Source organism: Corvus hawaiiensis, chromosome 1 (assembly GCF_020740725.1).
Source record: "Corvus hawaiiensis isolate bCorHaw1 chromosome 1, bCorHaw1.pri.cur, whole genome shotgun sequence".
In the NCBI taxonomy this organism is placed as follows: Eukaryota; Metazoa; Chordata; class Aves; order Passeriformes; family Corvidae; genus Corvus; species Corvus hawaiiensis.
In genome coordinates this window covers 81,119,931-81,135,657 of record NC_063213.1, presented here as the reverse complement: position 1 = coordinate 81,135,657, position 15,727 = coordinate 81,119,931, and the positions used below count along the sequence as shown (strand labels likewise).

Genomic DNA, 15,727 nt, shown 5'->3' with positions numbered 1-15,727 from the left:
ATAGCCCCAAAGCTAAACAGTATGAGTATATTATTATTATTATTATTGAGCTTATGGCAGAGTTCCTAACTTGAGATTGATGTGTTTGTACAGCTGTTGCTAAAGCTGTAGCTCCAAACAATTGCTAGTTGTTCTTATGAGCTCTTCTGCTTTGAATCAAGAGGATGGGGGAAAAGAAAAAGACTGTTAAAATTGCTGTTGGATTATTATGTGTATTTAGGTTAATGTGTAACTGCAGTGGGTGAACAGGAAACCAGTATTTTTTTAGTACAAGTAGTCTAATAACGAGGGGGTTTAAAACAAATGAAATTTGATAGTGTCATTATTTCTGCAGGTTTATTTGTTTTTGTAACTTAATACTAACACTGTGTACTGTCTCTAAAAACTTTACTAGTACACTTGAAGATATGCTTAGCAATTATTTGTGGTATCTACCCTTCGCGTTTCAAAGTGTTTATTGACTCATCATATATTCTGTCAGTTTTGCTAGAGAATTTTTGGAGGTTTTCTCATTTTTTAAGGCATTTGGAGAGAGAATAAAATGCATCTACTTTCATTTTGTAGAGGTCATGCATTTGTAAATACGTGGCAGAGGTTATACTTGCTCAATTTTTTTCAAACTTCTGTAAAAAAGGAAAATAATGCTTTTTGCTCAGAATTTTTGCAGATTCTGTGTGTAATTAGTTTTTTCCTTCATAATTGTGGGACTTGTTTATATCGATTACATAAAATGGTGGAAGCTAATTTCCTCCCTGTGTGTACATTCTCAGTTTCAACAGTACAGCAGAACTGTGTCTCGCTATTTCCTTTTGAGATCAGACTTGCTGAAACTTGCTTTTGCAATATCTTAGCAGTATACAGCCTTTTTCTTGAAGCAGTGGAGGCTGTTTTAAAATCTGCGTAGGATAAATTCTTTCCATTGGGATGCCCTGCATTGCTGAGCTTTTGCACAGGGAAGCATGGCATGTGTTGCTTTAAATAACATCTGAGATCATGATTCTTCCTCATGCAATTTCTGCAGACTTGCTTCTCTTCCTCCCTTCCTCCACAGCTTTCTCTGCTTTCAGAGGAGCTGAGGGCTTGCTGAATGCATCTTTTTCCACCCCCTTTTGGTTGGCTGTTCTGTTATCTGTATTGATACAGACATTTTTGTTTCATATCTGTTCATAATCTTTCTCTTCTGGACTGATGCACAAAGCATATCAGATGAGCTGCTGTGCTGCTTCAGAGCTGTATTTCTAGGACTGGAGTTTATTTTTATCCATTCTGAGCGAAAATTTACTTTACAGCAAAAATTAGAGTAGCAGATGATATAACCCCTACAGCTCAGTAACAGATGAGCAGAATTAATTGTGCAGTTGCCCCAATTAAAATCTGAAACTGCTCATCACAGATCTTGTCAGGAGTGGTTCCCATTCGTAGTGTGTGACATACAGCTCTCTGCCACGAGCAGAGCCGCATCTTTGCTGCTGGCATCCCTTAGCATGGCTCTTGGGAGTAGGTTGCACATGGCAAGCACGAGGCTGATGGATTGTCAGCAGTCAGCTAAACTCTGCCTAGTGTCTTAAGCACCAGTGCTGCCTACGAGGCCCAGGCCCAAAGCTTCTGCCTTCCTTCTTTTCCATTCTTTGCCTCAGACGTCACTTCTCCGCACTGGGTGGCTGCTTGGTTTTGTCCAAGGCAGGGAGTGCTGTGCCATAGAGCAGTTGGAAGGGAGCGAGTGCTGCCAGCTCCCACTGCTTCCTTCAGTAGGAAGTGCCCTCCACAGCTTCCTGTGCTGAGATCTTCAACTCTCCAGCAGCATCAGTGCTGGGGAGCAGGCAAGAGCTGCTCCTCTCAGCTCAGGGTACTGAGGAGGCAGCAGCCTGGAGCCTGGAACAATTGTTCCTGCTGCATCCGTTCTTCTGGAGGGAGCAGTGGTTGGGCCTTGCCTTCGTCTGATCTTCTACTTTGATCATCCTGTAGTAGTTGGATATATACCTGATACCAGGCATCTAGCTAAAGCAGCATATACAGACAGTGTAAAATATTTGTGTCTCTGCAGTAAAGCTCAAAAATGCCCATGCTTTGAAAAAGAGTAATGTAATTGAGTCTTTGTGGAACTTTGAGAAATTTGATCCTAAAAGCTACTGTATTTAAAGCAAAATAGGGAAAATACACTGGTACTGGGGGAAAACCAGCTTGCTATAGAAAAGCAGTATTTCTCTAATTTTCTTTCGCTGTTTGCACTGAAGAACTTTCTCAACTATTCAATGAAAAAAGGGTTTGACCTTAATATTCTTACGTTACATGGTATCTGCCAGCCCCTATGAGGGAGTTGTTAGTATGTAACTTAAATCTGTCACTGAAAATCTTGCCTGTCGTAGTTGTCTGCAGAGCAAATTATCTTCTGTGATGTAAAATAGTGATGTAAAATGGTGTCATATGCCTCCTATGGAGGCACAGGTGAAGTGCAAGAGGTAAATAACTGGATGATGGCCCCATTTGGCCCGAGGGAACTCACTGGAGGTTGTGCACAAAAAGGAGAAGACTTTGAGTGAAAATTAGAACATGTTTCTGTTCATTAGCTCTTACATAAAAGCATGCAAGTGCCTGTGCAGTTAGTGGTTAGGGGAAATGCTGTCTCCCTTCCAGTGGGAGACAATCATATTAAAATAATCAGGCCACTTGCTTTGATCTGTAAAGGGGATGGCTCAGTACACTGACATAGAGTGAGGACTTGACTGAGAAACAGTGCTAAATTACATAAAACTGTCCGTGGCATATCCTGCCAGGCACATGGATGTAGCTGTCTTTAAATCTGAACAAACAGGTGGCCAAAAGAATAGTTGAAATCCAGACACTGCCTATTAAAATGTAAGTTGCGTTCAGGGAAGCTGAGATTTAATTTATTAAAAGCTTGTGGTTTTCACAAACTGTGAAGCTAAATTTCAGCAGTCTAAGTCTTAATACATCCTATTTGTGACACAAAATGTCACAAATTCCTGAAAAAGGGAAGAATAACAGCTTATTGCAAAGAATGAAATGCCCCATGAAGTCCACTCTCCCTTTCTGTAGTGCTGCCTTGTGCTTGTAGCAGTATACAAGATTTAGATTTGAGGTGTTATATCCCTGTAGTCTGACTTCCAGGGAGCACAAACAGAACTACTTTTGTTAACCTGGGAAGATTTTTTTTCTGGCAGAATATCATGCCTTCTTCCTGCTTAAAAACCCTCAAAAAACAAAAACACAAGTGTGGATGCAAAGTTGTCCAGCAGTTCTAAGAGAAGGGTTTTTTCCCATCTGAATTTTAATGGTGTTTAGCTCACAGATAGCAGTTGTATTTGCAGCTCTGTGTACACTCTGTAATGCATGTGAAACTAGTTAAAAACTTAAAAGTAAAACCTTGGTTTACAAAAACTTGGGTTTAAATTTATGGGGTAGGAAGGCAGGAGAATATACTAAACAAAAAATAATGATAACATAACTATAATGTAAGTGTATTAAACCTTTCAGGTCCATGCCAGTAATTTTTTAATTGAAATGAACAGTGTATTCTTTTTGCTCTTACTCAGAGGTTTTCTTCATTCCTTTCTCTAGTGCAGTTGCAAATATGTCTGTTGAATGACTTTTCTCAGTATTAGAAAGACCTTTGGAAGTCATTAGGATGACAGTCTTGGGTAGGGGTGTTTTTAAATTGTTTGTTGGGCAGTTTAGTATCACATTAAGAGAAGCTGAAATCTGTCTAGCCTCAAGCTTAGAATTCCAGCCTATCTGATGTTAACATTATCAGCTTTTGATGATGTGGAAGACTTATTTAATTATTCCATACATGTAAATCTAAGTGCTCTGGACTAGTGCCTGTATCAGTCAAAATTAATACAGATAATTTATTAATCAGGGAAGATGTGCTAAGGAGTTGAACTCTTTGTCTATTCACGTGCTGAAAAGATCATGAACTGATATTTTGGCGTAGTGCATAACTTGAAATAAATGACAACAAAGGTTTGCTGACCAGAGATGATGGCTCTGTTTGTTCCCCTCCAGACACAAATGTGATAGAGGGATTTTCTTTTATGTACTGAGTACTAGCTTTCTGCACTTTGTGATTCTTTTCTTTTCTTTATATATATATTTTTAAGAAACTAGTTTTATGAGAGGTATATCACTCTACCTCACAAGTGAAATTTGTGCTTCCCAAAGGGCATGGTGGAAGTGCCTGATAATGCTTAAGCTACATTGTCTTTAAATGGTGACTGCTGTTATGATGGTTTTCTGAAAGTTGAAACACATCTAATGCCTTTTGATGTATATTCCAGTACTGGTTTACAAAAAATAAACGGGGATATTTTTAAGAGGATACCCTGCAGGAGAGAAATAAAATTCCTGACACATACAAAATTATCTGAATGGTCTTGCACATGGCAGATTGGTAACCTCTTACCTCAGAAGCAGTTCCCAGGCCGAAATTGTGCATGTCCATGACTAAAATAATCCATGCACTCTTTTTTCACGCCTTCCCCATCTCATCTAATAACAAGTGATCACTGTTTATGCATGTGGGTTTTTATGTACTTTTGTCATTAGATGCTTGTCAACTCCACCTTGCATATTAAACCTGAAAGTGCATTGCTGTAGATTGTGCTCACTGTGTTTTGAACCAACAAACAGCCCTTTTCCCCAAATACTCATAATGTACCTGCATCACATCTTATTGATCAGCTGGTTAATTTCTCCTGGACTTTTGTTGGTTGGTTGGGTGGTTGGGTGGTTGAGTTTTTGTTCCCTGAAGTCCATGGTGGATGGCAGATCTGCAGTAGCAGAGTGAGACGCCAATCAGGGTTACTAAGCTTGCTTTGCTCTACTTTTCAGTCTTTGCCCCATCGCTGTTTTACAGTCCAGAGACTGTGAAATGTTCTTATTTTTGATTTTGGAGCATTTTGTGTTTAGAGGTGCAAAGCAAGCATCAAGCAGATTGTTTGATTCCCTAGATAAAGGAGTCAGGGTTTCTGTAGTGCCTTGCAATAAAACTCGAAAAACAGCGATATGGAAATAGTTAATATGAAGCAGAGTCTTTCAAGTCATCAACTAGCTTAACATGGCTGATTTATTTTTTAGGGAAAAAAACAGTTTATTAATCACAGATGTGCATGTTTCTAGTGCTAAGAAAGCTGGGACTAGAATGAGAATTCCCATTTCCCTTCCAGTTTCAAAAACTTGCTTGTTTGTTGGAGGTAACTTTATCTTCCAGTTTGAGGGGGTCAGAACCCATGCTGCCTGCCCTTTAGCTTCAAAAATATATTTATGGACTCTGAGTGAACTCTCTGACCTCACCACCGGAGCAACATATGTGGTTTTTGCTTTCAGGGAAATGGCAGTTAAATGCCTCCTTTTCTTTTTGTGGCTATGAATTATAAAACAAAGCCCATCCTTTAGGTTTTTTAAAGTATTTTATTGAATTGCAAAACTTTCTCTGCTTAAACAAGTAGTGGTTTTATTAAATTCAATGTTTTCTTGTTGGATTGGTGTTGCTGTGTATGATCACTATACTTGTGTTGGGTTTTTTTTCTCTCCAAGATGTCCATCTGTTTCATTTATCTTTTTCTAAAAGGGAGTCTAATTCTCACTAGAAAGTTTACTGTACTTGAAATACATTTGGGGTTAGCATACCCCAAATTTATTCCATCTGTTTTGGTTTTAAAATTCCGTGTTGCTCTCGGTTTAATTTTGAACACTCCTTTTTTTGTCTTAGCGTGTCTTAGTGATAAAATATTCTTGAGCAACCCTAGAAAAACAATTTTCTATGTAGTCATAAAGGAAACAAAGCCGATTTAGTGTAAACAGTCCCAAGCATGGTAATCAGTCAAACCAAGTCTGTATCCCTAATTATATAGATAGAAGTAGTCTATAGTGATGGGACAGGGAGAAGTGAGACACTCCCGTGGGGCTCTTCTCACAGTGAAGGTGAAAGGTCTTTTTGTGCCTGTATTGGATGTTGATATTCCCTAATGCTTCGATCTGGCAATGCCTCTACATAAATATATTAACATGGGCACCTAGGTTTTGCACATGACTGTGCTTTAGTATTGTTACTGGGCTCCTGAGTAAACAGATGCGAGTAAGTAAGTGGAAGATCTGGATGCCTGTTGGCTGGGATGGGATGGGAAAATAGATAGTAAAGGGTCTCACTAGGAAAACACTGGCATGCAATATTTCTGATGAGTGTTAACTCAGCTATGATGTTTTAGAGATGTTTTCTGCAAATTTAAGGAGGGGCAAAAAGTCAGACCTGATCTCTGAAGAGGCCTAGTGGGTTGGTGTTCTTTTCAGGTTAACACTGGTGATTTTAAATCTCTTTATTTTTAATGCCCCATTTAATAAAATTGGATCTTTAGGCTGATGCTTTTATAGCAATGAAGTATATTTATTTTAAAAGGAGGTGCTATCGATGCATACAAGTATCTTAAGGGTGGGTTTCAAGAAGATGGGGCCAGGCTCTTTTCGGTGTCCAGTGACAGGACAGGGGACAACAGGTACAAACTGAAACATCGGAAGGCCCATCTGAATATGAGGAAGAGCTGCTTTACTGTGAGGATGGCAGAGCACTGAAACAGTTTGCCCAGAAAGGTTGTGGAGTCTCCTCGGGAGATTAAAAGCTGCCTGGATGCAACCCAGTACACCCTGCAGCAGGCATGGTCTAGCTGATCTCCAGAGGTCCCCAGCCTTTGTGATTTTCCTTCTCTCCGAGTGATTTCAAGCTTTAAAGAGCCAAGTGGAACAGTGCTATCATTTTGGTCTACCACTTACATTATGTCCACTTTTGTGATTCCCTGAAGCCCTCATAATACTTCAGTAAGTATTTCATACTAAGTCATGCAGAAGAGAAGATAAGCAGCAGTTACATGCTGCATGCCAAATGAAAATTAATGTTGTGTGGGAGGATATGGCTGAAGTATGTGCTGCGGAACATGTCTGGCTTACATTGTTTTGTCTCTTAGATCCTCTCCGCTTGAGCAGAGTGTACGTATTTCTCCGTGCTCTTTTCCCTCCTCCTGCCCACAAGCTCTTGGCTGACTTGGGTTAACAGTTAGGAGTGGTACAACAAAAGTACAGTCAGGCAAAAATACTTACTTGTCTTCCACAGTTTCAGGGCCTCTGTCCTGTACTGCTTGGTTTTACAAGAAATTCAGTAGTTGCTAAGTGTAGATTGTCAAAAGGATGTGTGAAAATTTGAGGAGGTGGAGCACACTTTATAAAAAGAAGAAGGGGTTTATTAACTGCAGGCATGTTACATGCTTAGGAATAGGCATGTTTATGTAAAAGTCAATCTTATTCAATTGGTTATTGCACCACCATGCTGCCTTTTTGTTAGAAAGGAGTAATTGTAAAGGAAAAAATGCAACAGATATAAAAATATGAAACAGGACATGGTGAACTTCTGCGAAGGCTTAATTTTTTTTTTTTCTTATGTAAACGAGTGAATGTTCTCTATTTTATTTGCATGGAAGGAACCTTGTATGAACTGTTATTGGGAGGAAAAATACATACAAATGAAAGAAAAACTTGGCTGAGTAGTAATAACATCTTCAAGCTTGGGAGTCTTGAAAACAGGGCATTTAGTTTGTGCTTTAGGAACTTATTTTCAAGAACACCACCACATTTTCTCATCTACAGTCCACTAGCAGAGTAGCAGAAGGTTATTTATTGAAATACCCATCAGCTGATGTTTGCTGTGGTTTCTGAAACAAAGCATCTGATAATAATTAAAATGCTTGATACACTAAAGATAAGTTTGATGAAAGAGCAGTCAAACTAAATTCTTACAGAGGTTTAATAGGAGATTGTTTGGATTCCTGTGGAGAGCTTGCAGATGGTTGCAAGTTTTGTTTGGAATTTTTTTAATAAACAGATCAGGGGTTTTTTTGATAAAGTCAAAAATCTGTCGTGACGTGGATGCTGATGGCTAGTAGGCTTGCTTTTCTTGCATATGTGCTGAGAACCCTTAAGCAGTAATCCTGGAGCCTTGAGGGATACTCAGATTGCAAGTTTGAAAACCATTGTTATAGATAATTAATTTCTTTCTTACGCTTTCCACTTCAGCAAGAAAATAATGTGGCAGTTCTTAGCACTGCTCTCCCAAGATTTAGAGACAAAGACAATTAGTGTTGCTCTGCATCGGCTTTTTTGCCAGTACCCATTACTTAAAGCCTTGAAGACAGGTTAATGGTGTTGTGTGAACTCTCCTTACCTATGTGCACAACAGCTACAGCTGTTGCTGGAAGATAATTCTGCAGGTGTGACTTGGTTTAAAGAGTTAGCAGCTAGCTTGTTAGACTGAAATTATGCTTTATAAAGTTTATCTTCAGCTTTGTGGAACTTGATGAAAGTGGTGGTTAACAGCAATTATTATGTGTGTGTTCATACCGTATTAAGCTACAAATGTTCTTGGCATCAGAGTTGATGTATCTTAATGGTGACATGCCATGGGTTTTATTGGAACAGAGAAACATTTTCATAAACAGCATGATAGATCACATTTTGGATCCCAGGGAAGGGGTTCCCTTTGTGAAACAGATTGAACAGTGAAGGAAAAATAAAAAGTCCTAACTTCTTATATCCACATTTTATGTCTCTTTCCCCATCTCCATTCTAAACTATCATTTACACTTAGTGCTCCATGGAAACGGAGCAGCCTCACATACTTGTGTGTGGATCCAAGCATTTGCATGTTTATGATGAAGTGTATTGCTACATCAATGTGACCATATTATTCCACAAAATTCAAACTATAAACTATCTCTGGTCAGACTGGCAATACACCTCTTAGGGAAAAGCTGCCAGAAGAGGTGACCTGAACATCTGTGTCAACCTTCAAGAAGGAACACGAGCACTGCATTTAACTCCCAGCAGTAGAAACATTCAACAAAACATTATTTATGTCATCCTTATGTAAACTGTCTGCAAAAGTGCACACACAGGAGAAAAAAACCCCATATTTGACAGCCTAGGATAGTCTTGCTAATACCCTAGTGGTAGATAATATTTATAGGAGTGGTGTTACAAGAATCTTTCCAGCCCCCTTCTTCACCCCCCCCCCCAAAAAAAGTATATTTTTAGGAAAAGAGGATTGCTGGGGGAAACAGCATTGTGCTGCATGGGGAAGAAAAGAAATCTAGTCTCACAATAGCTGACCAGTGGGTATTTAAGCATACAGTCCTGGTCAAGTGACAGGAATCTTGGTGGGAAAGTGTTTTTGACCTCATGCACATTTAACTATGGCTTGAGAAAAGTGTATCCTTTGTTTCATTACAGAACTTCAAGCATGTCATGCTGAGACCTACTGCTGATCCTGAGATTTCAGCAAGTGGGCTTTTAAACATTGCTTTGTGCCTTTTTAAAAAACAAACAAAACAAAGCCAAAACTCTGAGAAAATTTAGGCAAAAGACAGACATTTAACTGTCTTCTGGTTTCTTCTTCCCTCTATCCCAAGGGCAGGGGAAATATATAAATAATGAAAGTAATTGGAGCATTTGTAATTAAATTTGGTCTTTGAAAAATGATTTGCTTATCTCATTGAGGCAATTATTGTTACCCTTCATGTCTTTGCTCAAAGCAGTAAGCATTAAAAGTAAGCAGTAAGCATATCCTTTCATAAAGTTACATGACATATGGAAAGTATAATTCACTATCAAGTAAGTATCAGCAGTGAGAAGTATGAATTATAGTTGAGGCAGGCACAACTTAATGGAGCTTGACTGTTCTAAGCACGTCAGTGGTGCTTGTGCGTGGACAGCCATGTGCAACATGAACACTGATAGCTGTGGTGTCATTAAAGGCCAGGTTACCTCAAAATAATCTCATTGATTTCTCCATAAATTCAGTTCGATGTCCATTATTACATATGTCCATTTGCCTTGTTTCTCACTTGCTGGTGCTTCAGCTTTAAAATGCTCCCCTTGTTCTTTTTTCCAGACTCCCTTTCGGTCTCCAGCAATGATGCCAGTCCTCCAGCTTCCGTAACATCGCTTCAGCCCCACATGATTGGTGCTCAGAGCTCCCCGGGTCCCAAGCGCCCTGGCAACACCTTGAGGAAATGGCTCACCAGTCCTGTGAGGCGCCTTAGCAGTGGGAAGGCAGATGGGCACGTCAAAAAACTGGCCCACAAGCATAAGAAAAGCAGAGAGGTTCGTAAAAGTGCCGATGCAGGCTCTCAGAAGGACTCTGACGACAGTGCAGCGACACCACAAGATGAAACCGTTGAAGAGGTAAATGCTTAAGACAGCTTCCCGGGACTTGTTTGTAGGTTTTTCAAAGAATTAAATGTTGTCAGGTGAAGATTGTCTCAACTGACTGTCCAGCAGTGGAGCAAAGTGTTATGTGCCCTGTGCTCATCCTTGACTGCTGCACTCTGCGTCAGTACTGTGCCAGGGACAGCTTGTGCCTTCTGCTTTGAGAGTGTTAGTAAAGCTCTGTGAAGCATCTATAATTTAAAAAGAGAAATGGGAGAACAAAAAGTTGTCCTTTGACTTGACTCTCTTATGCTAATTTGGATAATGGCTTTGTGAGTAAAGGTGCTTTAAGGTCTGGGAATAATCAGGTCATTTTGTATTTCCTTTGCTTTTCTTGTTGATGGATCAGGGAAAGTGTAGGGAGAGCTGCTTAGCTGCTTAAAGCTCTAATTGCACCTTGCATAAAAGTCAGAGCACAGAAAAATTGCTGGCCCTTCAATGCAGGACAGTTACCAGCAGTCAAGTAATATGCATGGCAGTTTTCATTGCAGAGAAGGAAATTGTGAACTGATCCAAATTTTGCCACCAAGGACATCTACTGAGGACTTCCCTTCTTCCCACAAACATGTGCCTCTCCTTCAAAGTCTGGAACTCCTGTATGAACAAAGCTGGCCTCCAGTTAGGTGCAGACAAGAGCCAAATTCTCTGTTACAAACCTATGGTTCAGGCTGGAACGAATGTCATGTTACTGCTTCCAAGGGCACAGCTGGGTGCATGCTATTCCCTTTTATTAGATTGACTCTGGCTATTGGTTTTGGTACTTACCATACAGAAAAGCAGTCTTAGTTGCCCAATTTTTTTATTAATTGCTGCTTTTTTTTTTTTCTCCTTCCTCCCAATGTATTTTTCTACAAGCTTGGAACACTAGTGAAGTTCCACAGTAAGTGTTGGGAAAGGAAGGACTAAAGATTTGGCAGCATGATGAATTGAGAGATGTTGTTTAGCAATGAGTACTGGCCTCTGACCTTGAATGTCAGGCTGTAGAAAGAGACCCTCTGTGCTGCAGCTGTAGCATTGTTTTGGAAGTGTGTTATTCTGCAGTTATGTGAGTGAAGGGAAAATCTAAGGCCAGTGCCTTGAAGTCAGGAAAAAACAATAACCATCTATGCTCTCCGCCTGTAAAGGTAGATAAATTGTAAAAATACTTCATGTTGTAATAGTGAGTTTTTATGTCCTCTAGGAGACTTGCTGTGATACATAGCAAGATACACATTTCAGAGAGATAGATTTCTCTTTCCAGAACTGAACTTGGAAAACAAGCATGGCTTTGATAACACTTTCCTTGTAGTAAATTTCAACTGAATGTCTTTTTCTTACTATTTAAATTCTTTTTCATTTACCAAACATTGAAAACTGACTTTGGCATCTGCACTTTCCCCCTCTGTTAAGGAGAGTTTGTAGCATCTGGACTGGTTGGGAGAGGGCTGAAACTACAGAGTTAAAACAAGCATGTGATAACAAGCTTCATGCTGTTGAGATAACAGAGCTTGAACATCTTGATGTTATTTGCAGAGAGGTCGGAATGAGGGGCTGAGCAGTGGCACTCTCTCCAAGTCGTCCTCTTCCGGCATGCAGAGCTGTGGAGAGGAGGAAGGCGAGGAGGGAGCAGATGCTGTGCCGCTTCCTCCTCCCATGGCAATTCAGCAACACAGTCTTCTCCAGCCCGACTCGCAGGATGACAAGGTAGGAGCAGGATGTGGGGGAAGCTTCACATGGTGAGATAACCTCTGTTTGCACAAATTTTTCTTCTGCTTCCAAAGGTCTCCAAAATGTACATAATACAACTTTATGGTAGACGGAAGTTATCGCTATTTCACTTTAGACAACATTAAAAGGGTGTTCTGTGAAAAGAGCATTAATTAAATGCTTTTCTATTCTCAAAGCACGAGTGAGCACTTTAAATGTGAAAACAGGCTACTTTGTGTGCTCACAGGATGATTTACATCACTTCGGCTGATGACATATTTAGTGATTAGAGTCTAATTGTTTTATAATCATACCTTTTGTTATACTTGGTTTTTGTTGGGTTTGGGGGGGAGAGGAAGGGGGGATGCCTAAGAGAAAAGAATTACCAAATAAGGATAATAATTCTCATGGTTTAACCCCAGCCAGCAATTAAGCCCCACACAGTCACTGTTCTACTGTCCCCGTGAGAATCAGAAGGGGAAGAGTGAAAAAAAACTCTTGGGTTGAAATAAAGACAGTTTAATAGGTAAAGTAAAAGCTGTGCACACAAGCAAGGCAAAACAAGGAGTTCATTCACCACTTCCCATAGACTGGCAGGTGTTCAGCCATCCCCAGGAGAGCAGGGTTCCATCATGTGTAGCGGTGACTTGGGAAGATAAACGCCATCATACAAAACGTCCCTCCCTTCCTTTTTCTTCCCCTAGCTTTATATGCTGAGGATGTTGCCATATGGTCTGGAATATCCCTTTGGTCAGTTGAAGTCAGCTGTCCTGACTGTGTTCCCTCCCAACTCTTTGTGCCCCCGCATTCTCATTGCTGGTGGGGTGGGGTGAGAAACAAAAAGGCCTTAGTGCTGTGTGAGCTCTGCTCCTCAATAGCTAAAACACCTCTGAGTTATCAACACTGTTTCCAGCACAAATCCTAAACATGGCCCCATACCAGCTACTGGGAAGAAATTTAACTCTACCCGAGCCAAAACCAGCGCATAATTCATCGTTTTTTTACAAACAAAGGCACATTAAAATTGAGGGTAAAAATTTTGCGCTGGTAATGAAACTTTGGATGTAGGTAGTAACTGCATGAAGAAAATCTCACTTGCATATGATCTGTTTTTCTTTAATGTTATGATGTTCATACTTTGCGAGGGTTTATTTCAATTTTGAACCCGGATCAGACATTTAGGGGACACGTATCAAGTCTGGAAATGGAGGTGTTTAGAATGGAAATAATCTGGACTTGTGCAGCAGATAATCACATTATTGTTTTCTTGCCATTTTGCTCCTTAAAATTTTTAACCTTTTTAATCTACAGCACTGAATATTGTTAGTGAATTTTGTGACTGCTTGCTCTCTGTTCTCAGTGGTGCAGATGTTATTCATAACTTTAGTGGATCTTATTTTTGTTTTCTTTTTTTTTTTTCCTTTTTAAAACACTGCCTTTCAGTGAGAATCTCGCTCATCCCTGAAGCTGTTGTTAGTAGGATCAAAATGGCTGGTTCTTATGCTCTATGTGTATTCAATTCCTACATGTTTTCTGAATTGACAAAGTGTAACATACAAGTTGAAGAGTTATTATACTGGGAAATATTCCTGAAACAAAATAAGCAAAAATAGCCCAGCTTTCAGACCTGAGAGAATGTTTTCTTGCTAGAATAATCTCAGTTTTAGATTTAGAAATAAGATGAAAATAATGTTGGTGAAAATATGTTTAAGCTCCTGCTGATGAGCTGCCATATTTGCATGTTCCTTCAGTGACAGAAAACAATTGAAATACAAATATTATAAAAAGTGCTCCAGAGAAAAATTAAGTTCATTACAGAGCTCATTACATAGCAAGAACACTATATATATATATATATATATATATATATATATACACACACATATTTGTGAAGGGATATGCTTGTAAACTAGCGTCTGCTTACTTACGTATTTCTGGTGCAAAGTCAGACCCTAGCCATAGCGGAGTAAGAGCAGCTTTGAGTAGCTTTCCATCTCCAGTAAATTTTATTTTCACTTCCATTGTGGTTTAACCCCAGCCAGCCACCAAATACCACACAGCTGCTTGCTTACTCCCCCACCAGTGGGATCAGGGAGAGAATAGGTCAAGTAAAAGATAGAAAACTCATGGATTGAGATTAAGCAAAAGCCATGCACACATGCAAAGCAAAACAAGGAATTGATTCACTGCTTCCCATTGGCAGGCAGGTGTTCAGCCATCTCCGGGAGAGTAGGGCTCCATCAGGTGTAATGGTGACTTGGGAAAAGAAACACCATCACTCCAAATGTCCCCCCCTTCCTCCTCCTTCCCTCCACTTTATACACTGAGCATGAGGTCACATGGTCTTGAATATCTCTCTGGTCAGTTGAGGTCACCTGTCCTGGCTGTATCTCCTCCCAACCTCCCAAGCACCCCCAACTTCCTCACCAGCATGGCAGTACAAAAAGCAGAAAAGGCCTTGGCTCTGTGTAAGCCCTGCTCAGCAATAACAAAAACATCTCTGTATTATCAACACTTTTTTTAGCACAAATCCAAAATGCTGCCCCATACCAGCCACTGAAGAAAATTAACTCTACCCCAGCCAAAACCAGCACAACTTCTTAAAAGATTAACATGCACCCACTTCAGTAAAAACATGTTAGGACAGTTTTTAAAGTAGCTGAAACTACATGCAGAGAAGACTTCAGAGAAGTTAAAATTTGGTGAAGTTAATATTATACCATAATTTTTCAAAGCATGCAAATAGTGATTCTTCTGTGATGTCTTGTAATTATGCAATATTTGTCCTTCATGGTGGGAGGCAAAAGGTCCCCTCATGGGGCATCCTGGGAGGTTGTGTGTGCCTCCCTCAAGATCACATACCACCAACTTCTAGCACCTAAAGTAAATGCTTTGTTGGAACACAGAAGTGGGAAGTCAGAGCAAGGTTTTACCCAGGAGAAGGTAGTTGGCTCTATTGATAGAGTTACTGATTTAATAAAAGGCTTGCAAACAAGTTCCCAGTTGTCTGCCTTCTGGATGGAGTCCTTCTTCACATTCCTGCCATGCTGGGTGGTTTCTTGGGTTGCTCAGCTACTCCAGATCCCAAGGAATGTCTCCTCCTTTCTGTGACCTCAGAGACTTGGCGTTCAGCTGTGCCTCCCTGCAAGCATTTCTTTCTCTCCAGAGCTCCTGCTGGAAACTCCCTGTTTGCTGGGTTTCTTCATCTCTTCCCAGCCTCCTGTGGGCCCTTAGCAGCATCTCATACCTGCCTGAGCTCAGTTGCTCACTCCAGTTTTCCCTTCTTTTCTGGGCAAGGGTTGTATTCTGCTCCCAGAGCACGTCATCAGGAAGGTCAGCAAGGAGTTTTATCTGTGCAGCTCCTTCTTTTTCAGATAATATGTGCTATAACCACAGGTCCTGGAAATCACAGTTCTGAAGTTTTGCCTCACATCCCATATACTCCAACAGAGAAATAAAAGAGACCATCACCAGAACTTGATTCTGATACTGACAGTGTTTTGTAAGACTAAGCTGAGCTCCGCATCCAAAGTGAAAACCCACATACAGGCGCAGCTTTGGAAATCCTGGTCAGCAGTCGGATGTCAGGAGCATGTAAATTGCCTAAAAGACAGGCCAGCTGTGGGATTGCTCAGTTTTTGGTGTGCATGCAAACATCATGTGCTAGGCCATGCTGATTTGTCTAAGAGCACTAAATAACACAATCATTTCTCCCCTAAGAGCTCATCTGCACACTATATGCATTCTTCCATTCAGCAGAATCATTGCGCAC

The 15,727-nt window shown here is 40.3% G+C and overlaps 1 protein-coding gene across 5 annotated transcripts in view; it reads left to right on the top strand.

Moving 5' to 3' along the window:
* Window positions 1-15,727, top strand: part of TRIO (trio Rho guanine nucleotide exchange factor) — a 248,096-nt gene that overhangs the window by 202,687 nt on the left and 29,682 nt on the right. For all 5 annotated transcript variants that reach the window (XM_048311675.1, XM_048311683.1, XM_048311700.1 and 2 more), the window contains exons 35-36: window positions 9,953-10,245; window positions 11,782-11,952. In XM_048311675.1, the coding sequence (XP_048167632.1) occupies window positions 9,953-10,245; window positions 11,782-11,952 (464 nt within the window). The remainder of the gene's footprint in view (window positions 1-9,952; window positions 10,246-11,781; window positions 11,953-15,727) is intronic.